The sequence below is a fragment of the Littorina saxatilis genome, linkage group LG12 (genome assembly GCF_037325665.1).
Source record: "Littorina saxatilis isolate snail1 linkage group LG12, US_GU_Lsax_2.0, whole genome shotgun sequence".
Taxonomy (NCBI): domain Eukaryota; kingdom Metazoa; phylum Mollusca; class Gastropoda; order Littorinimorpha; family Littorinidae; genus Littorina; species Littorina saxatilis.
In genome coordinates this window covers 28188834-28203833 of record NC_090256.1, presented here as the reverse complement: position 1 = coordinate 28203833, position 15000 = coordinate 28188834, and the positions used below count along the sequence as shown (strand labels likewise).

The 15000-nt window shown below is 40.9% G+C and overlaps 1 protein-coding gene across 1 annotated transcript; it reads left to right on the top strand.

Moving 5' to 3' along the window:
• The first annotated feature begins 3585 nt into the window (after positions 1-3585).
• LOC138981668 (tetraspanin-1-like) lies at positions 3586-13699 on the top strand. Its single transcript, XM_070354662.1, has 7 exons — positions 3586-3662; positions 4344-4607; positions 7120-7194; positions 8614-8721; positions 10772-10942; positions 11959-12039; positions 12377-13699. The coding sequence occupies exons 1-7, from the start codon at positions 3606-3608 to the stop codon at positions 12440-12442; spliced, it is 822 nt and encodes a 273-aa protein (XP_070210763.1). The 5' UTR covers positions 3586-3605; the 3' UTR covers positions 12443-13699.
• The last annotated feature ends 1301 nt before the right edge of the window (positions 13700-15000 follow it).

Sequence of the window (15000 nt, the reverse complement as noted above, 5' to 3'; positions counted from 1 at the left end):
CTTGGCAGGTCTGAAATAACGAGCCGAACTGTGTTCACGGAGAGGACTGTGCGGTAGACATAGACATAGAAAACGTAGATATGGACATAGAAAACGTAGACATAGACATAGAAAACGTTATCATCTCAAGAAGAGAAAGTCAGGTTTGGTGTATCACAGACACGCCTTTTTGAACTAGCCACGAATATAATGAAACACGCACACAAACTCTATCAACCAATACAGAACAGAACGAAACACCACAGCGTCTCCCCTTAATGTAAAGCGCCACCTATAGGACTACACGCATCCATCAACTAACCTTGCCTCATCCTGGGATCGTGTGTGTGTGTGTGTGTGTGTGTGTGTGTGTGTTTGTGTTTGTTTGTGTTGCTGTGTGTGTGTGTGTGTCCCACGGTGTGTGTATGTGTGTGTGTGTGTGTAAAACACGATGTTTTACCTTTGGATAAAAAAAAACCTTGGTATTAGAAAGAACTTCCTGACACATGTTTGTGCTAGGAATAGCGGGTGGAAATCAATAATCATTACCGTACCCTCGCATACTGGAATAATAATTATGCAGTAACTCTCTGTTAAGATAAAATGTGTCCTTTTCCCCGTGCAAAACCATACTGTAAACCGCCACGACAAATCTGCTCAAACATTTCGTGGAACAAGAGCGTTCTTCAAATTAAGACTTAAGCAACAAACAAAACAAAAGACACACACACACACACACAAACACACACACACACACACACACACACACACACACACACACACACACACACACACATACACACACACACACACACACACACACTCACAAAGCCTAGCTTGTTTGTTCGTTCATGGGCTGAAACTCCCACGGCTTTTACGTGTATGACCGTTTTTACCCCGCCATTTAGGCAGCCATACGCCGCTTTTGGGGGAGACAAAGCCTAGCTGTTTTTATTGCAAATTGGGAATGTCATGCTGATTTATTTTGTTACAAATTGAGATTAGTGTCCCTTACAAAAAAAAGTTCAGCGAATTATTACCACTTTACACAGACACGTACCAGGTTAGCTTTTGATCATCGGTAGGCCTATGTGTCCAGTAAGATGCTCTTATCCCGAGAAACAAGCCCGGAGAGATTTGTTGTGGTTAAGCTTTCATCCGGGTTTATGCGGCAAGAAAGGTATCTGAATTTCATAAATGGGAGAATAAAAATATCGCCTGCAATCATGCATCCGCTATCACAATGCAATTTATTGGTAAAAAGTGTACTCACGCAATCAATATTAGACTGCCAATAGATAATGATACCTCAGCAGGTAAACCAGATGCGCATGCGTGAGGACTATACAAAGTCAGATCCTGTGAGGGAATTAGAAATACATAATTTACAAGCCAGGTAGACCATGGAATACAGCAGAATCAAATACGAAATGACTGCAGAAGACGTCTTCTGTCTGTATGAGTGTGTGTGTGTGTGTGTGTGTGTGTGTGTGTGTGTGTGTGTGTGTGTGTGCATGTGTTACTGTTTGTGTGTGTGTGTGTGATTTTGTGCGTGTGTGTGTGTGTGTTTGTGTGTGTGTGTGTGTGTGTGTGTGTGTGTGTGTGTTTGTGTGTGCGCGCGTGTGTCTGTATATGTGTGTGTGTATGTGTGTATGTGTGTGTGTGTGTGTGTGTGTGTGTGTGTGTGTGTGTTTTATTTGTTCGAAAGCTCGAGGGATAGTTATAGGTTATTTTCAACAAGCTTCTGAATAAATTAATGAAACCAGCCTTTAGCTTTTAAGATTGTCCAGATTAGGGGATACAGGCATACTTTGAAATGTTGCTATTATTTTTTATTTGCAGTAGAAACTCGGGGTCAACACTGCTAAAATATAACAAATACAATCTCAGCTGTCATATATAACAATGTTTGTGTGATAACAGCTTTGGCTGTGGACAGAAACTAGTCCGTTTTAAGCGTCAATTTTAGATTCTTCTTCTCGTTCGCTATGAAGCGTTTATGTACGTGGTGCAGCAGTTGGGCACCGCATGGGTCCTGCACCTCTGCTTTCGACCATGAACGTTTATTGCGGGTCCCTCCCCTAGATCGACTGCCTGCCAAGGCTGTTGAGCTCGGTCTGCCCACCGATGAGCAGAACACATCGGCCCCTCATAGCAGAAGCGGTATACCGGGGTGTGGCCACTGTTAACCCACAACAGCGTTCTTGAAGCCAGAAGTGAGAGTTGAGTGTTGTGTGAGGACCAGTGTTCCCGTCCATCCCCAAAGGGGGAGCTGCTGCCAGGTTTTGAAAGGTACAACCTCTCCTCAGACACCCCATACACCCCAATTTTTGTTGTTTGTGAACGCTGCCATCCAGAGAGGGAACATACAGCAAATGAAATTGCTTCGAGCGCTCTGGGACCGTTAGTCTGTCAGAACAGGAGGTTGTGCATATTAGGAAGTGGTCCATATTAGGCAAACCTTCCCCAGCAGCCAAAATATTGACGTAATATCATTCACATTCAAATGAGTGTGGTGCGCTTTCATGAAAATCAATCACTGTTGCTTGGTGTGATCGTGTTCACGCGGCCTTCGATCAAATCATTCCGCCCAGTTAATCGGTGACAGGAGCGAAGCAAGTCACGTATTGAACAGTAAGTATTGCATTTTGAGTATACTTCTGGTAACTCGTTTACTATGTTTATTTATTTATTTATTGAACACACATTTTGGATATTTCATTTAACATTTTTACTATACTTTTGATAACGTATGAGTATAGATAGTTATTAGTTCGTTTTTTCGTTTGTTTTTACGTTCGTTCGTTCGTTCGTTCGTTCGCTTGTTTGTTCGTTCGTTTGACGGTTCGTTGGTTCGTCAGTTTTTTGGTTCGTTTGTTGGTTCGTTCGTTGGTTCGTTGGTTGGTTGGTTGGTTGGTTTGTTGGTTCGTTTGTTTGTTGGTTCGTTGGTTGCTTTGTTCGTTCGTTCGTTCGTTCGTTCGTTCGTTCGTTCGTTCGTTCGTTCGTTCGTTCGTTCGTTCGTTCGTTTGTTCGTTCGTTCGTGCGTTAGTGAGTGAGTGAGTGAGTTAGTTAGTTAGTTAGTCAGTTAGTTAGTAAGTAAATTAGTAAGTTAGTTTTCCATCAGTTTCAGATATTCATATATTTCGTTATTTCGTCATTTCATCAAGTATTCATGTACTCATTTATCAACATATTGTTTGCTCATCAGACACAAAAACTCATCTTCAGCATTTGTAGGCTTTAGCGATCTTAAGGATCACAGAACGGCTCAAAGAAATTTAGGTTGAATAAACACTGGTGGTGTTGATTTAGCTCTAAATGAGACTTCATTTAATCTAGCACTTTTGAGAGAAAATGTTAAAACAAAACAGACTGATTGTTTAAAAACAAACAGATTACAAGAAACTGAATTCTATGTGGTTAGGACTAAGTGAAAAGTTGGTCTTATCCCATATAAAACTTGTAGAGACCCATCTTTGTTTACAATATTGTTTACATGTGACGGATATATATATTAAAGCCCGTGGCGATGTTATGCCCCATAAGACTGAACATGACAAGAATACACTTTTTGTTTGTCAACAGGTCTGTTTGTAGGAGAGCAGAAAAGAGAAAAACCTGACAACATGTCTTGCAGCGCAAGTACAAAATGCTTACTGGTCTTCTTCAACGCAATTTTCTTGGTAAGTTTCAAAACCATCGTGTGTGTGTGTATATGTGTGTGTGTGTGTGTGTGTGTATGTGTGTGTGTGTGTGTGTGTGTGTATGTGTGTGTGTGTGTGTGTGTGTGTTTGTGATTCTCCAATCTTTGAAAAGGGAGAGAGAGCGAGAGAGGGACAGAGAGAGAGGAGGGCCCCAAAGGGTTTAAAATCGTGATCGTGATTGGCGTTTTTTTACCTTTCTGTGACCGTGATTGCCGAAATTTCCATTTCTGTGATCGTGATGGGACTTTACCCGTGATCCGTGATGACAAAAAAATCAAGTCTCGTGATCGTGATCGTCATTTGTTTTCGTGATCGTGATGGGCATTATTGCAAAGCATTTTATTTTCAACGTACATTTTTCACAGCTGTATCACTTTATGATCCTCTATTCGTCAAGGTGTTTGTGATCGTGAAAACAAAAATCAAGGTAACTGTGATCGTGAAAGCTAAAATTTCCCTTCCCGTGATCGTGATGATACCCCCCCTTTGGGGCCTTCAGAGAGAGAGAGAGAGAGAGAGAGAGAGAGAGATAGTGACAGATGAACAGACCTTTACACAGGCAGACAGAGATCAAGACCCAGACAGCGAGAAAGCAGGAGAGTAATTCACAACCTGAAAAACCTTGAACCCCCCCCCCCCCCCCCCCCCCATTACTTTCAGCTGATAGGCCTCGTTATGTTCGCCGTCGGGCTGACGGTCCATCTCAACGCGGAGTTCTCCCAGAAGGCCTTCAGCTCTTTTGTGGATAAGCTGGACGAAGCCGCCAAGGAGGCCGGCAAGAGTGTGGACACGTCCGACTTTAACATTGCAGAGGTCGTGGGCAGCATCACCATCGTGCTGATCGTCCTGGGGCTCGTCATCGCCATCGTGGCCTTTCTGGGGATCACCGGTGCCACGTGCTGTGTTAAGCATGTCCTCATCGTGGTGAGTTGGCAGAGCTCTTAGAAAAGAATGGAGATCATTATAGTGTAACTGTTAGCAGTACAGGGCTCGTCATCGCTATCGTGGACTTTATGGGATCACGGGAGCCACGTGCTTTTTCAAGCATGTCCTCAGCGATGTGAGTGCAGAAAGATCGTCGTTGATAAACATAAATCTTCATTATCTTTTTTGGTCAAGTGTTCATCAGAAAACGGTACACCTTTACACCGTTAGTTTGTGTACAGGTTGCACACCGAGATTAACACTATTGTGACTAGCACTGCCACGGCGTTTACGTCCTGCCTGCCCAAGCTTGCCACCAAGAAACTTCCCAAAAATCAGTAACTGTAAAGAAATCTGTCTAGCAAGCTTGAATTAAGTCCAATCACCACCAAATTTTGTGTACTAATTCAAAAATGGATGCCCAGTTCAGTCGTGCTATTTATAAGTTTGTCACGCGATTTGTTTTAGCAAAGGGGGGTGAAAGGGGGATAATTTGTGTTTTTTAACGTTTTTTTGTGTGTGTTTTATTTTCTACTGCTTTTTTTAAAAGTTATTTTTTAACAGAAAGTATTATAAATAATGTTATAACCAAACAAGGTGTAAAACCTATGAATTAGCTGAAATATTGTTAACATTGTACACAGAAATAAGGAGGCAGTACAAAGAAAAAAACAAGCAAATCACGCATTCACTCACAGCATCCTGACTCAAATGAAACAAAACTGTAGATCTAACACTCACCAAATGATGTCTAGGTAATCCATATTGAATATAAGTCACATTTTCACAACAAAGTACCAACTGTACACCTATGAACAATTCCAAAAGGATTTGAAGGCTCCAGCCATCCATTGTTAGCAGTGCTGCCACGCCCCCATAGCTCCTGCACGATTCCGAGATACATGTTCGTCTAGCAGTATCACCGCCAACCACGTGTAGTTTGCCGACTCGTACTAGCAACAACGGGACTGTTTCTTCCTCACTTTCACTGCTTGTATCGCTTTCGTGAGGCGAAAACGATACGTCCGAATCATGCTCTACGGGATCCTCTAGGTCCAACATCCGGAGAATCTCCTCCCGAGACAAGGCTCGCCTTTGATTCATTTTTTTTCCTCAAAAACGCACACAAATCAGGCGGATTTGCAAATGGCAGAAGGGGACGCCAAGTGTATCAAGGGAAACAACTCAATTTATTTGCAAGCTTCAAAAACCGGGAAGCAATCACGAGTCGTGTACCCTCTATGGCTGGTACTGAAAAATGCGCTTCCCGTCCATGGGCGTGTCAGCGCTGGTACTGATTTATCAGTGTCCCGTCGCGAAAGTGTTAAGGGTGGTATTTAGGTGAATATTTTCTTGTTGCTGAGGGAATATAATAAATGCACACCCCTTTTTATCAACAGAATGAAAGGAATGGGGTTGTGGAATAAAGCGTAATGTATTGCAATAGGCGTAGATGTTCTGCGTCGAACGAAACACAAAATCAGGAAATTAATAAGTCTCCAGAACAATCTGGGAACAAGTCGATCACTACAAAGCGTTGCTCTATGATACAAGAAGCCAACACATTGTATATGTTCAATTCTTATTTAGAATTGTACGTCGTTGTTATGATAAAAGCAAGTTCGGCTCTAGACTGGACCAGGAATAGACCAGGAATAGAAGGTGAAGACGTTACGTCCTTTAAACACATACCCACCCACACACAACCACACACACACACACACACACACACACACACACACACACACAAACACACACACACACACACACACACACAAACGCACGCGCGCACGCGCGCACACACACACACACAAACACACACACACACACTTTCACACACACACACACACACATTAACACAGACGTATAAAATACAACAGTCAAGATGTGATATTTCAAATATGCTACAATTATTTTTGCTTGCTTTAAATGTGCCATCCTTTCGAGGTACACCATCATGCTCACTGCCACACAATCTGTCCAGGCTGTCACGTCCTTCCACTTGGACCTATACCCAAAATCAACAATCTTGGTGCTCTTTGTGCACAGAGGAATTTGTTGATGAATTAATTAGACGTTTTAGACTCATTAACAAATTCCAACTCACCACACCAAGCAGTCAGGGTGTTGATTTTGGGGATGTGACCAAGTGGATTAATGTTCTTATCCCATGCAAACTCCTGGACAGATCTGAGAGGGTGAGCCGAGAGTGTGAGAGTCTCTTTCAAAATTCAAAAAATCCAACAGCAAGCAGACTGGTGATGTTTGGCATATGTTAAAATTGAAGGTTATTGTAATCCTGTGTGAAATTCAGAACAACCTGCGGTGATGAACACGGTCGTTTGAACGAGTTCAAAATTCCTGAAAGTCAGTTGTGATGAACACGGTTGTTTAAACGAGAGCAAAATGTTCCTGAAGATTTGTTCATGTTTTTTCTCATTGACTGTTGCTCTGCTCTTTCGTGTTTTTAATTGTTTTTGAAATATATTTGACGTTGTGTCTGTGTTTACAGTATTTGGTCATCACCTTGGTGCTGTTCCTGGCACAGCTGATCATGCTTTTGATCTTCGTTATCGACAGGAGTGTGGTGAGTATCGCATTACTGACATTTGCCGCCACTAGTTAGCGTATCCGCTTGACACTGTCGCACTGTTACACACATACACACACGCACGCACGCACGCACGCACGCACGCACGCACACGCACGCACGCACGCACGCACGCACGCACGCACGCACGCACACACACACACACACACACACACACACACACACACACACACACACACACTGTGTATTTTTGAGCGAAAAAGGCCGTACGTATCTATAAAGTGTCAACTCGATACTATGCCTTTTTTTCTCTCGAAAACTCGCAGATTGGAGTTTGATGATTTATTGTAGCGCTTACAGCTTGCACTGATAGGGGAAGGGCTCCTAATATGGACCGGCTCCTAATATGGACCACCTCCTGTTCTGACAAACTAACGGCGCTAGAGCGCTCAAAACAGTTTTATTCGCTGTATTCACCCTCTCTGAATAACTTGCACTTGTCAAAACAGTTGCAGAAACACAAATCTCAAAACCGTTTGGCTTTTTCTCTTTTTTTCACTTTTGGCAGCGTTCACTCTAAATTTGCCGCCTAAAACGGACTCGTTTCTGTTCACAACCAAAGCTTTTATCAGACAAAAATTGCTATATATGACAGCTAAGACCGCATTTGTTACATTTTAGCAGTGTTGACCCCGAGTTTCTACTGCAAACAAAAAATAATAGCAAAATCTCAAAGTATGTGCGAATCCCCTAGTATGGACCACCTTCAACAAATCGAAGAAAATAAAAACTAAAGGCTATTTTCATTAATTCATTAAGAAGCTTGCTGGAAATAACCTATAACTATCCCTCGAGATTAAAAAATAATATAACAAAAAGTCTTCTTTTCGTGAAAGTTGATAATTTCACTTATTTTCACTCTGTTTTTGATTAGCTTCTTTAGTTTTCTGGTGTGCTTCAAATAATGCTCTCATCAACCCGAAACAGATAAATCTAAAGCATATTTGAATTAGTCTGACTTGTACACTGAGTTGTATCATGTTATTTTGAAGTATAGGGGGCTTTTTACAGTGATTCGTGAAGGCCGCTTCACTGGTCCATATTAGGCGCCCAGGCAATATGGACCATTTGTGATTTTTTCTGTATTTAATTTTTGCTGAATGTCTATCAAAGCTATGTCACTCTAATTAGGCCTAACGGTTAACCTAAGAGAGAAGGACTACCAAACACAAAATGAAATATCTTCGCAAGAAAACAAGCTAGTTATCAGCATGAAACAAAAAGTGGTCCATATGAGGAGCCCTTCCCTTACTCTGGTAGTTTTCACTCAGATATAAAAAGCAACCTTGCCGCATCTTACGAAAATACAACTCTTTCACAGGCCATAAAAAAACGGAATTATTGCTGTTATTGTTTATTTGATAGACTTCTGTCGGTTGACTGTTGGTGTTTCAGTATGACGACGCGGTGAAGCCAGCCCTGAAGGACACCATACAGGAGGAGTTCACCGGGTTTGAAGGGAACGACGCCCCCTCCCTCATCTGGAATGCCCTCATGATTGAGGTGGGTACATCTCGCTCGGTCAAATACAGCAGGCATACGTCGTGTCGAATTCACGGCATTGCTGAATTCGCGGAATCGGCAACATCGGCGGAATCGGCTCAACGTTTTGCCGAAAATGCGTAAAGGATTCTAAAACTTGCCCTTTTGCAAAAGCGGCAGCCAATCCATTACTTTTTGAATCGCCAAAACATTGCATTAAACGTTGCTTTACCTCCCTCTTCTGGGTTTTATGGTCTGTGTCGGGCATAACTCCGAAAATGCACAAAAACTACACTTTTAGCCATAACGTATCGATTATTGCAATATCTATCCATTCTAGCATTTAGCTGTCTAAGATTCATGATATCCATTTGAGAACTTTAAAAGCAAAAAATGGCTGCCGATTTCGCAAAACGGGATGAGTCAGTCATGTCCTTACACTGCTTTTGAGAGGGAAAGAAAATGGTGTGAGGTTGCTGTCCATCAACCAAACAAAAAGAAGAAAAACATGTATGTGAAGGAAGAAAGTATGAGCAGAGTGGTAGGATAGTGATACGGAAACACACTGTTTGATACTTAACGCTTCCTGGAAAGTGGACTGAAAGGAGTATATATGTGCACAGAACAGAGTCATTTAGGCCTTGATGCAATCGCATGAAAGCAGTAAAGAGGTCGGTGACAGATTGAATTACACTAATATTGACAGGCTTCCGTTTGAAACTTCTGGGTCATTATCATCGTGGATCGACGCTCTTCCAGATCGAAATGGAATCCTATCAATGTGTAATTGACAATTTGACAAAGGAAGAGGACCTTGCGGACACAGTTTAAAACAAGTTGCGTTAAAGGCCGGAGATGGCACAGAATTTGTGTCCAAAAACGCGATTTGTGTCCTCATCATTTTTAGGTACTTTGAACACCATAGAATCATTGTGCAATGTATTTGTGTCATTGTCAAGCTCTTTCTTGCAATAAAATGATCATTTTTCATTTGACATAATCTTGAACACTTTTGACGCTGTTTTCTCAGAATCATTTTTTGAGCATCAGTGCTGTCATTGGGACATATCCATCTTCTAGACTAACTGGCCAATCTTCCTGCTATTTTTTGGGGGTATTTTAACAAGAAATTGTGTTTTTGATCAGTAACAGAGAGATATTTTAAGAAATACTTAGGAATAATTTTAGAAATTCTGTCAAAGTACAAAAACTCGTCTTAAATTTATTATGTTATTATGATATCTACCTAGAAAATAAAATGTGTTTATACTTTTGAATTATTAAGAAGTTGCTCTGTTATTGCATCTAAGGACCTTTCTAGAGTAAATTACAACTTACTGCAAATGTCGACCTTTTTTTCTGGAAGATGAATCTGTCCCGAAAACTACGTGTTTTATTCACACAAAAGGTCACAAAAAGCGTGTTGAAACATAATAACTTCAAAAGTAACTTTTAATGCCAAAAAAACACCTTTTCTGATGACTTTTATCAAGAAACTTGAAACAAAACTCGCAAAGCTTGTCAAAGAAACAAAATTAAAACATTTAAGTTAATCTGTCGGCCAAAAAGAATCAAACTGAACACACTTTATTAATTTTTCACGGACACTAGTAAGTCCTGTGCTTATCAAAACCTGTTAACCGAAACCGCACGAACTGGACACGGTAAAAGAAACTCCATGTGAACCTTATTTGCATAAAGCAGATATTCTTTACTTTTGAGCTCATTATCAGAAAAAACCCATAGCATATCTATATACTTTTGTGTGTGGAATCAGGAAGAATTGAATAATAGAATGTCATCACGTGTGTGTCTGTTGTTGGCTGAATTATATAACTTGTGATCTCAGGGATGTTTATCGAATGAAACAAAAAGATTTCGACAATTTTCCGAAATGTCAGGTATTTTGGATTCCCATTTCTCTCACCGTGAAAATGTTTCGACAAATATGACGAAATTACGGCAACGTTTTCATTTTTGATTTGAAAGAAGTGTCCGCGTTTTGTCGACTGCAGACGCCAAACGACATTCCTGTGATTTAGTGATGTGACTTTTGATGCTACTGTTGCAGTTGAAATGCTGCGGTGTAGACAGCTACTCGGACTTCACAGGAGCCAAGAAGTGGACGGACGGGACAAAATACATAACACCTCGGGCCTGTTGCAAAAAAGTCGACACAGCCACAGGTGACGCCTGCGCCACATTTGCAGGTGCCAGTGACATTAACAACAACTGGAAAACAGTGAGTCTAAGGCTCAGTATCGTGCCTTAAATATACCTTCCTTTTGGTGCGAACGATCATGTACGTCATGACAGACCAGTCAAGGCTTTTTCATGGGATAAGAACATATCTTGGACACATACCAGAAACCTACAATGTTGCTGTCTTATGTGCAGTGGAAAAACTTGTTGACACATTCATTTCACATATTGCCACTTGTACCCGTTTGTAAATTAATTCTCCACAAACAACAACAAAAAACAACTTTGGTATGAGTCTAAGTTGAGGGATGATCTCATCCCTTGCTAAACTCAGTCGAGGTCGGAGATGGTGATTTGAATTCACAGGTGAAGGACTGTGCATTTAAACAGAAAGAAAACATGCATACATCCACACGCCTCATGCTCGGTTTTAACCCTCGTTCCTTTCGTTTACGTATCCTACTTGTTATTTGTTAATTATTTGCTAATTGTTACTCCTAATCGGGAGGGCGTGAGTTCGAATCCCGGTTGCTGCCGCCTGGTGGGTTAAGAGTGGAGATTTGTCCGATCTCTCAGGTCAACTTATGTGCAGACCTGCTAGTGACTTAACCCCCTTCGTGTGTACACGCACGCACAAGACCAAGTGCCCACGGAAAAAGATCCTGTAATCCATGTCAGAGTTGGGTGGGTTATGGAAACACGAAAATACCCAGCATGCCTACTCAACGAAAGCGGAGTGAGCTGACTATGCTCTTGGAGTATAGTGTGGGGAACCCAAATGGGCAAACGAGCTCACATGTAACCAGACAAATTCTGGAACGCTAAAGAAGAAGAAGAAGCTAATTGTTATTCTAAAATTGTTAACTGCTCACTGTTATTGGTTAATTAATTGCTTATTGTTTGTACATTGTGAATTGCTACTTTTTTTTATTTCTTTTTTGTAAAAAGCTAATTGCTACTTGTTAATAGTTAACTGCTACTTGTTATTTAATAATTGCTCATTGCAATTGGTTAATCAAAGTTTATTATTTACTGATTGTTATTAATTATCTGAAGGGATGCTACGAAAAGCTGTACGATTACGTGGTGTCTGATGCTGTTGTTATTGGGGCTGCAGCCGGCGTGCTGGGATTCCAGGTAAACCTTTCTAATCTTCATCTGTGTGTGTGTGTGTGTGTGGTTGTGTGTGTGTGGTTGTGTGTGTATGGTTGTGTGTGTGTGTATGTGTGCGTGCGTGCGTGCATATATGTGAGTGTGTGGGACAAACAGACGTGCAGACACAAAGACACACATACAGTGACACAAGGCGTACAGAAAAACAGAGACAAAAAGACATACACACAATCATAACCAGACAGCGACAGACAAAAACAAACAGAGAGATAGCCATGCAGCCAGTCACACAGCCAGCCAGACATGCAGACATCGATATACCGGCACGTGCGCACAATGTGAGTTTTCCTTTTTCTTGCAGCTGCTTCTTTTGATCCTCACAATCGTCATCCTGAAAACTGCTGCAGCAGTGGAACCTGAGTTCTAAAGAGCGTCATCAGACCCGCCAGTTTATGAAGTCACGTAACGACTGATTGTGCTCTGACGTCACGTCAAAAAGAAGAATATTAATTCTAGAACATTATCTGAATAGAAAGATAGAGGGTGTAGAAAAGGCGAGATACCGACTCGCTCCTTCCCATTCCGCTCCCGCTTTGGGGTAGCCGACTTCACGCTCTGCTTGCTTTCAACCTGTCGGGTGTGTCATGTCGCCGCGGTACGCAGTGGCAAATCGCCCCCGTGTAGTTTATGCGGTGAATTTATGTTGCATTTGTGACGTTTCTCGTGCAGAAAAAGTAAAATAAAAATCACACGTTTACCTGAGTTTTGGAGGAAGATATATCAAGGTCTCTTTTTCAAAACACGCCTAATAATAGCGCTTTTTTTATTGCACCCAAAGGATTTCAGCCATTTATCAACCAAACCAATGACATAGATGACTCATAAATAAATTGTATTTAACGTCATCTGTGTATAAATGGTGAATGAAGTTGCTCAGGGAGGAAACTGAGTGCTTTGTTCGTGCCTTGGTTGCGTGCGTGCGTGCGGAGGCTACTTGCGAGCGTGCGAGAGGGATATACGAGGAGGGAGGGAGGGTCCAGGGGGTGGTATGCATGAATGGAGGAGCGTGTTTGTGTGCTTGTATTCCTTGTTTTCTGCCATTGTAAAATGCAGGGTGTGTATGCGTCTTTGCGATTGTGTGCGTTTTTTTCTTTCTTTTTTAAGTAATTTGTGCCATATCAATTTAAAAGCATGTTGTTCGAGCAACATATTTGTTCAATACAGTCATTTCTACTCAAGAAACGACGAAAATAAATGTCGACCTTGATTTTCTTTTAATTCATCACACTGTACAAGATTTTCTAGAACAGGATTCTTCTGATAAGGATTCGATATATCATCTAACGAATATGTTGTGATAGTTGAGGAGCCATTCTTTTAATTATTTGTTTACAATTTATTCACCATGCAGTTATTTCATTTTGCTGTGTTTTTTTTCTCTTTCTTTCGTTCTGATGTCGTCCTTTTGTTTGTTTGTTTCTTTCTTTCTTTCGTTTTTGTGCTTTTGGTTTTTGGTTTGTTTTCTTTTTTTGTTGCAAAAGTAATGGGTGCTGATTTTATCTTTTAAAAGTAAGTTATTGACAAATTCCCACTTTACAAGCATGCCTTTGCTTTGAGAAGAAAAACAATTCTTGGCGATTTTCGAAAACTGTATTTTAAGGTATTTATTTATTTATGTTATTATTTCATTTTTTTTTTCATTTTTACATTTAGTCAAATGTTGACTAAATGTTTTAACATAGAGGGGGGAATCGAGACGAGGGTCGTGGTGTATGTGTGTGTGTGTGTGTGTGTCTGTCTGTCTGTGTGTGTGTGTAGAGCGATTCAGATTAAACTACTGGGCCGATCTTTATGAAATTTGACATGAGAGTTCCTGGGTATGATATCCCCGGACGTTTTTTTCATTTTTTCGATAAATACCTTTGATGACGTCATATCCGGCTTTTTGTAAAAGTTGAGGCGGCACTGTCACACCCTCATTTTTCAATTAAATTGATTGAAATTTTGGCAAAGCAATCTTCGACAAAGGCCGGGGTTTGGTATTGCATTTCAGCTTGGTGGCTTAAAAACTAATGAGTGAGTTTGGTCATTAAAAATCGGAAACTTGTAATTAAAATTATTTTTTTATTAAACGATCCAAAAACAATTTCATCTTATTCTTCGTCATTTTCTGATTTCAAAAACATATACATATGTTATATTTGGATTAAAAACAAGCTCTGAAAATTAAAAATATAAAAATTATGATCAAAATTAAATTTCCGAAATCGTTTTAAAAACTATTTCATCTTATTCCTTGTCGGTTCCTGATTCCAAAAACATATAGACATGATATGTTTGGATTAAAAACACGCTCAGAAAGTTAAAACGAAGAGAGGTACAGTAAAGCGTGCTATGAAGCACAGCGCAATCGCTGCCGCGCCAAACAGGCTCGTCACTTTCACTGCCTTTTGCACTAGCGGCGGACTACGTTCAGTTTCATTCTGTGAGTTCCACAGCTTGACTAAATGTAGTAATTTCGCCTTACGACACTTGTTTCATTTTCATTACTTTATTGTCCCATCGCTGGGAAATTCGGGTCGCTTCCTCCCAGTGGAAAGCTAGCAGCAACGGAGTCGCGCTACCCAGGTGTCTGCGTGTTTAGGTGTATTCAACCACCTGCACTTATGGCAGAATGACCAAGGTCTTTTACGTGCCATTGTGATGACACGGGGGTGGGACATGGCTTCCGTCTCTGGGTCTGCACATAAAGTTGACCCGTGTCCGTCCCTGGATAAACATCGTCGTCACTAGTCCGCGTGTGTGTGTGTGTGTGTGTGTGTTTTAACTTTTTTATTTATTTTACTTCATATTTTCCAAAGAAAGGATTAACCTCTTTTAATTGTTACACTATATTTTATGTCTATTATTGCTTCGTGTTGGTACAGTAAATATCTGTTCGGATTTTTGTTTCAAGTTATAAATTTCCTGAACTCAGTGCATTAA

Excerpts from the sequence above, each read along its gene's own strand:
- LOC138981668 (XM_070354662.1), top strand. The coding sequence starts at position 3,606 with ATGTCTTGCAGCGCAAGTACAAAATGCTTACTGGTCTTCTTCAACGCA. Across the intron at positions 7,195-8,613 it reads TCGTTATCGACAGGAGTGTG|TATGACGACGCGGTGAAGCC; the intron begins GTGAGTATCGCA and ends TTGGTGTTTCAG. Across the intron at positions 8,722-10,771 it reads GGAATGCCCTCATGATTGAG|TTGAAATGCTGCGGTGTAGA; the intron begins GTGGGTACATCT and ends CTACTGTTGCAG.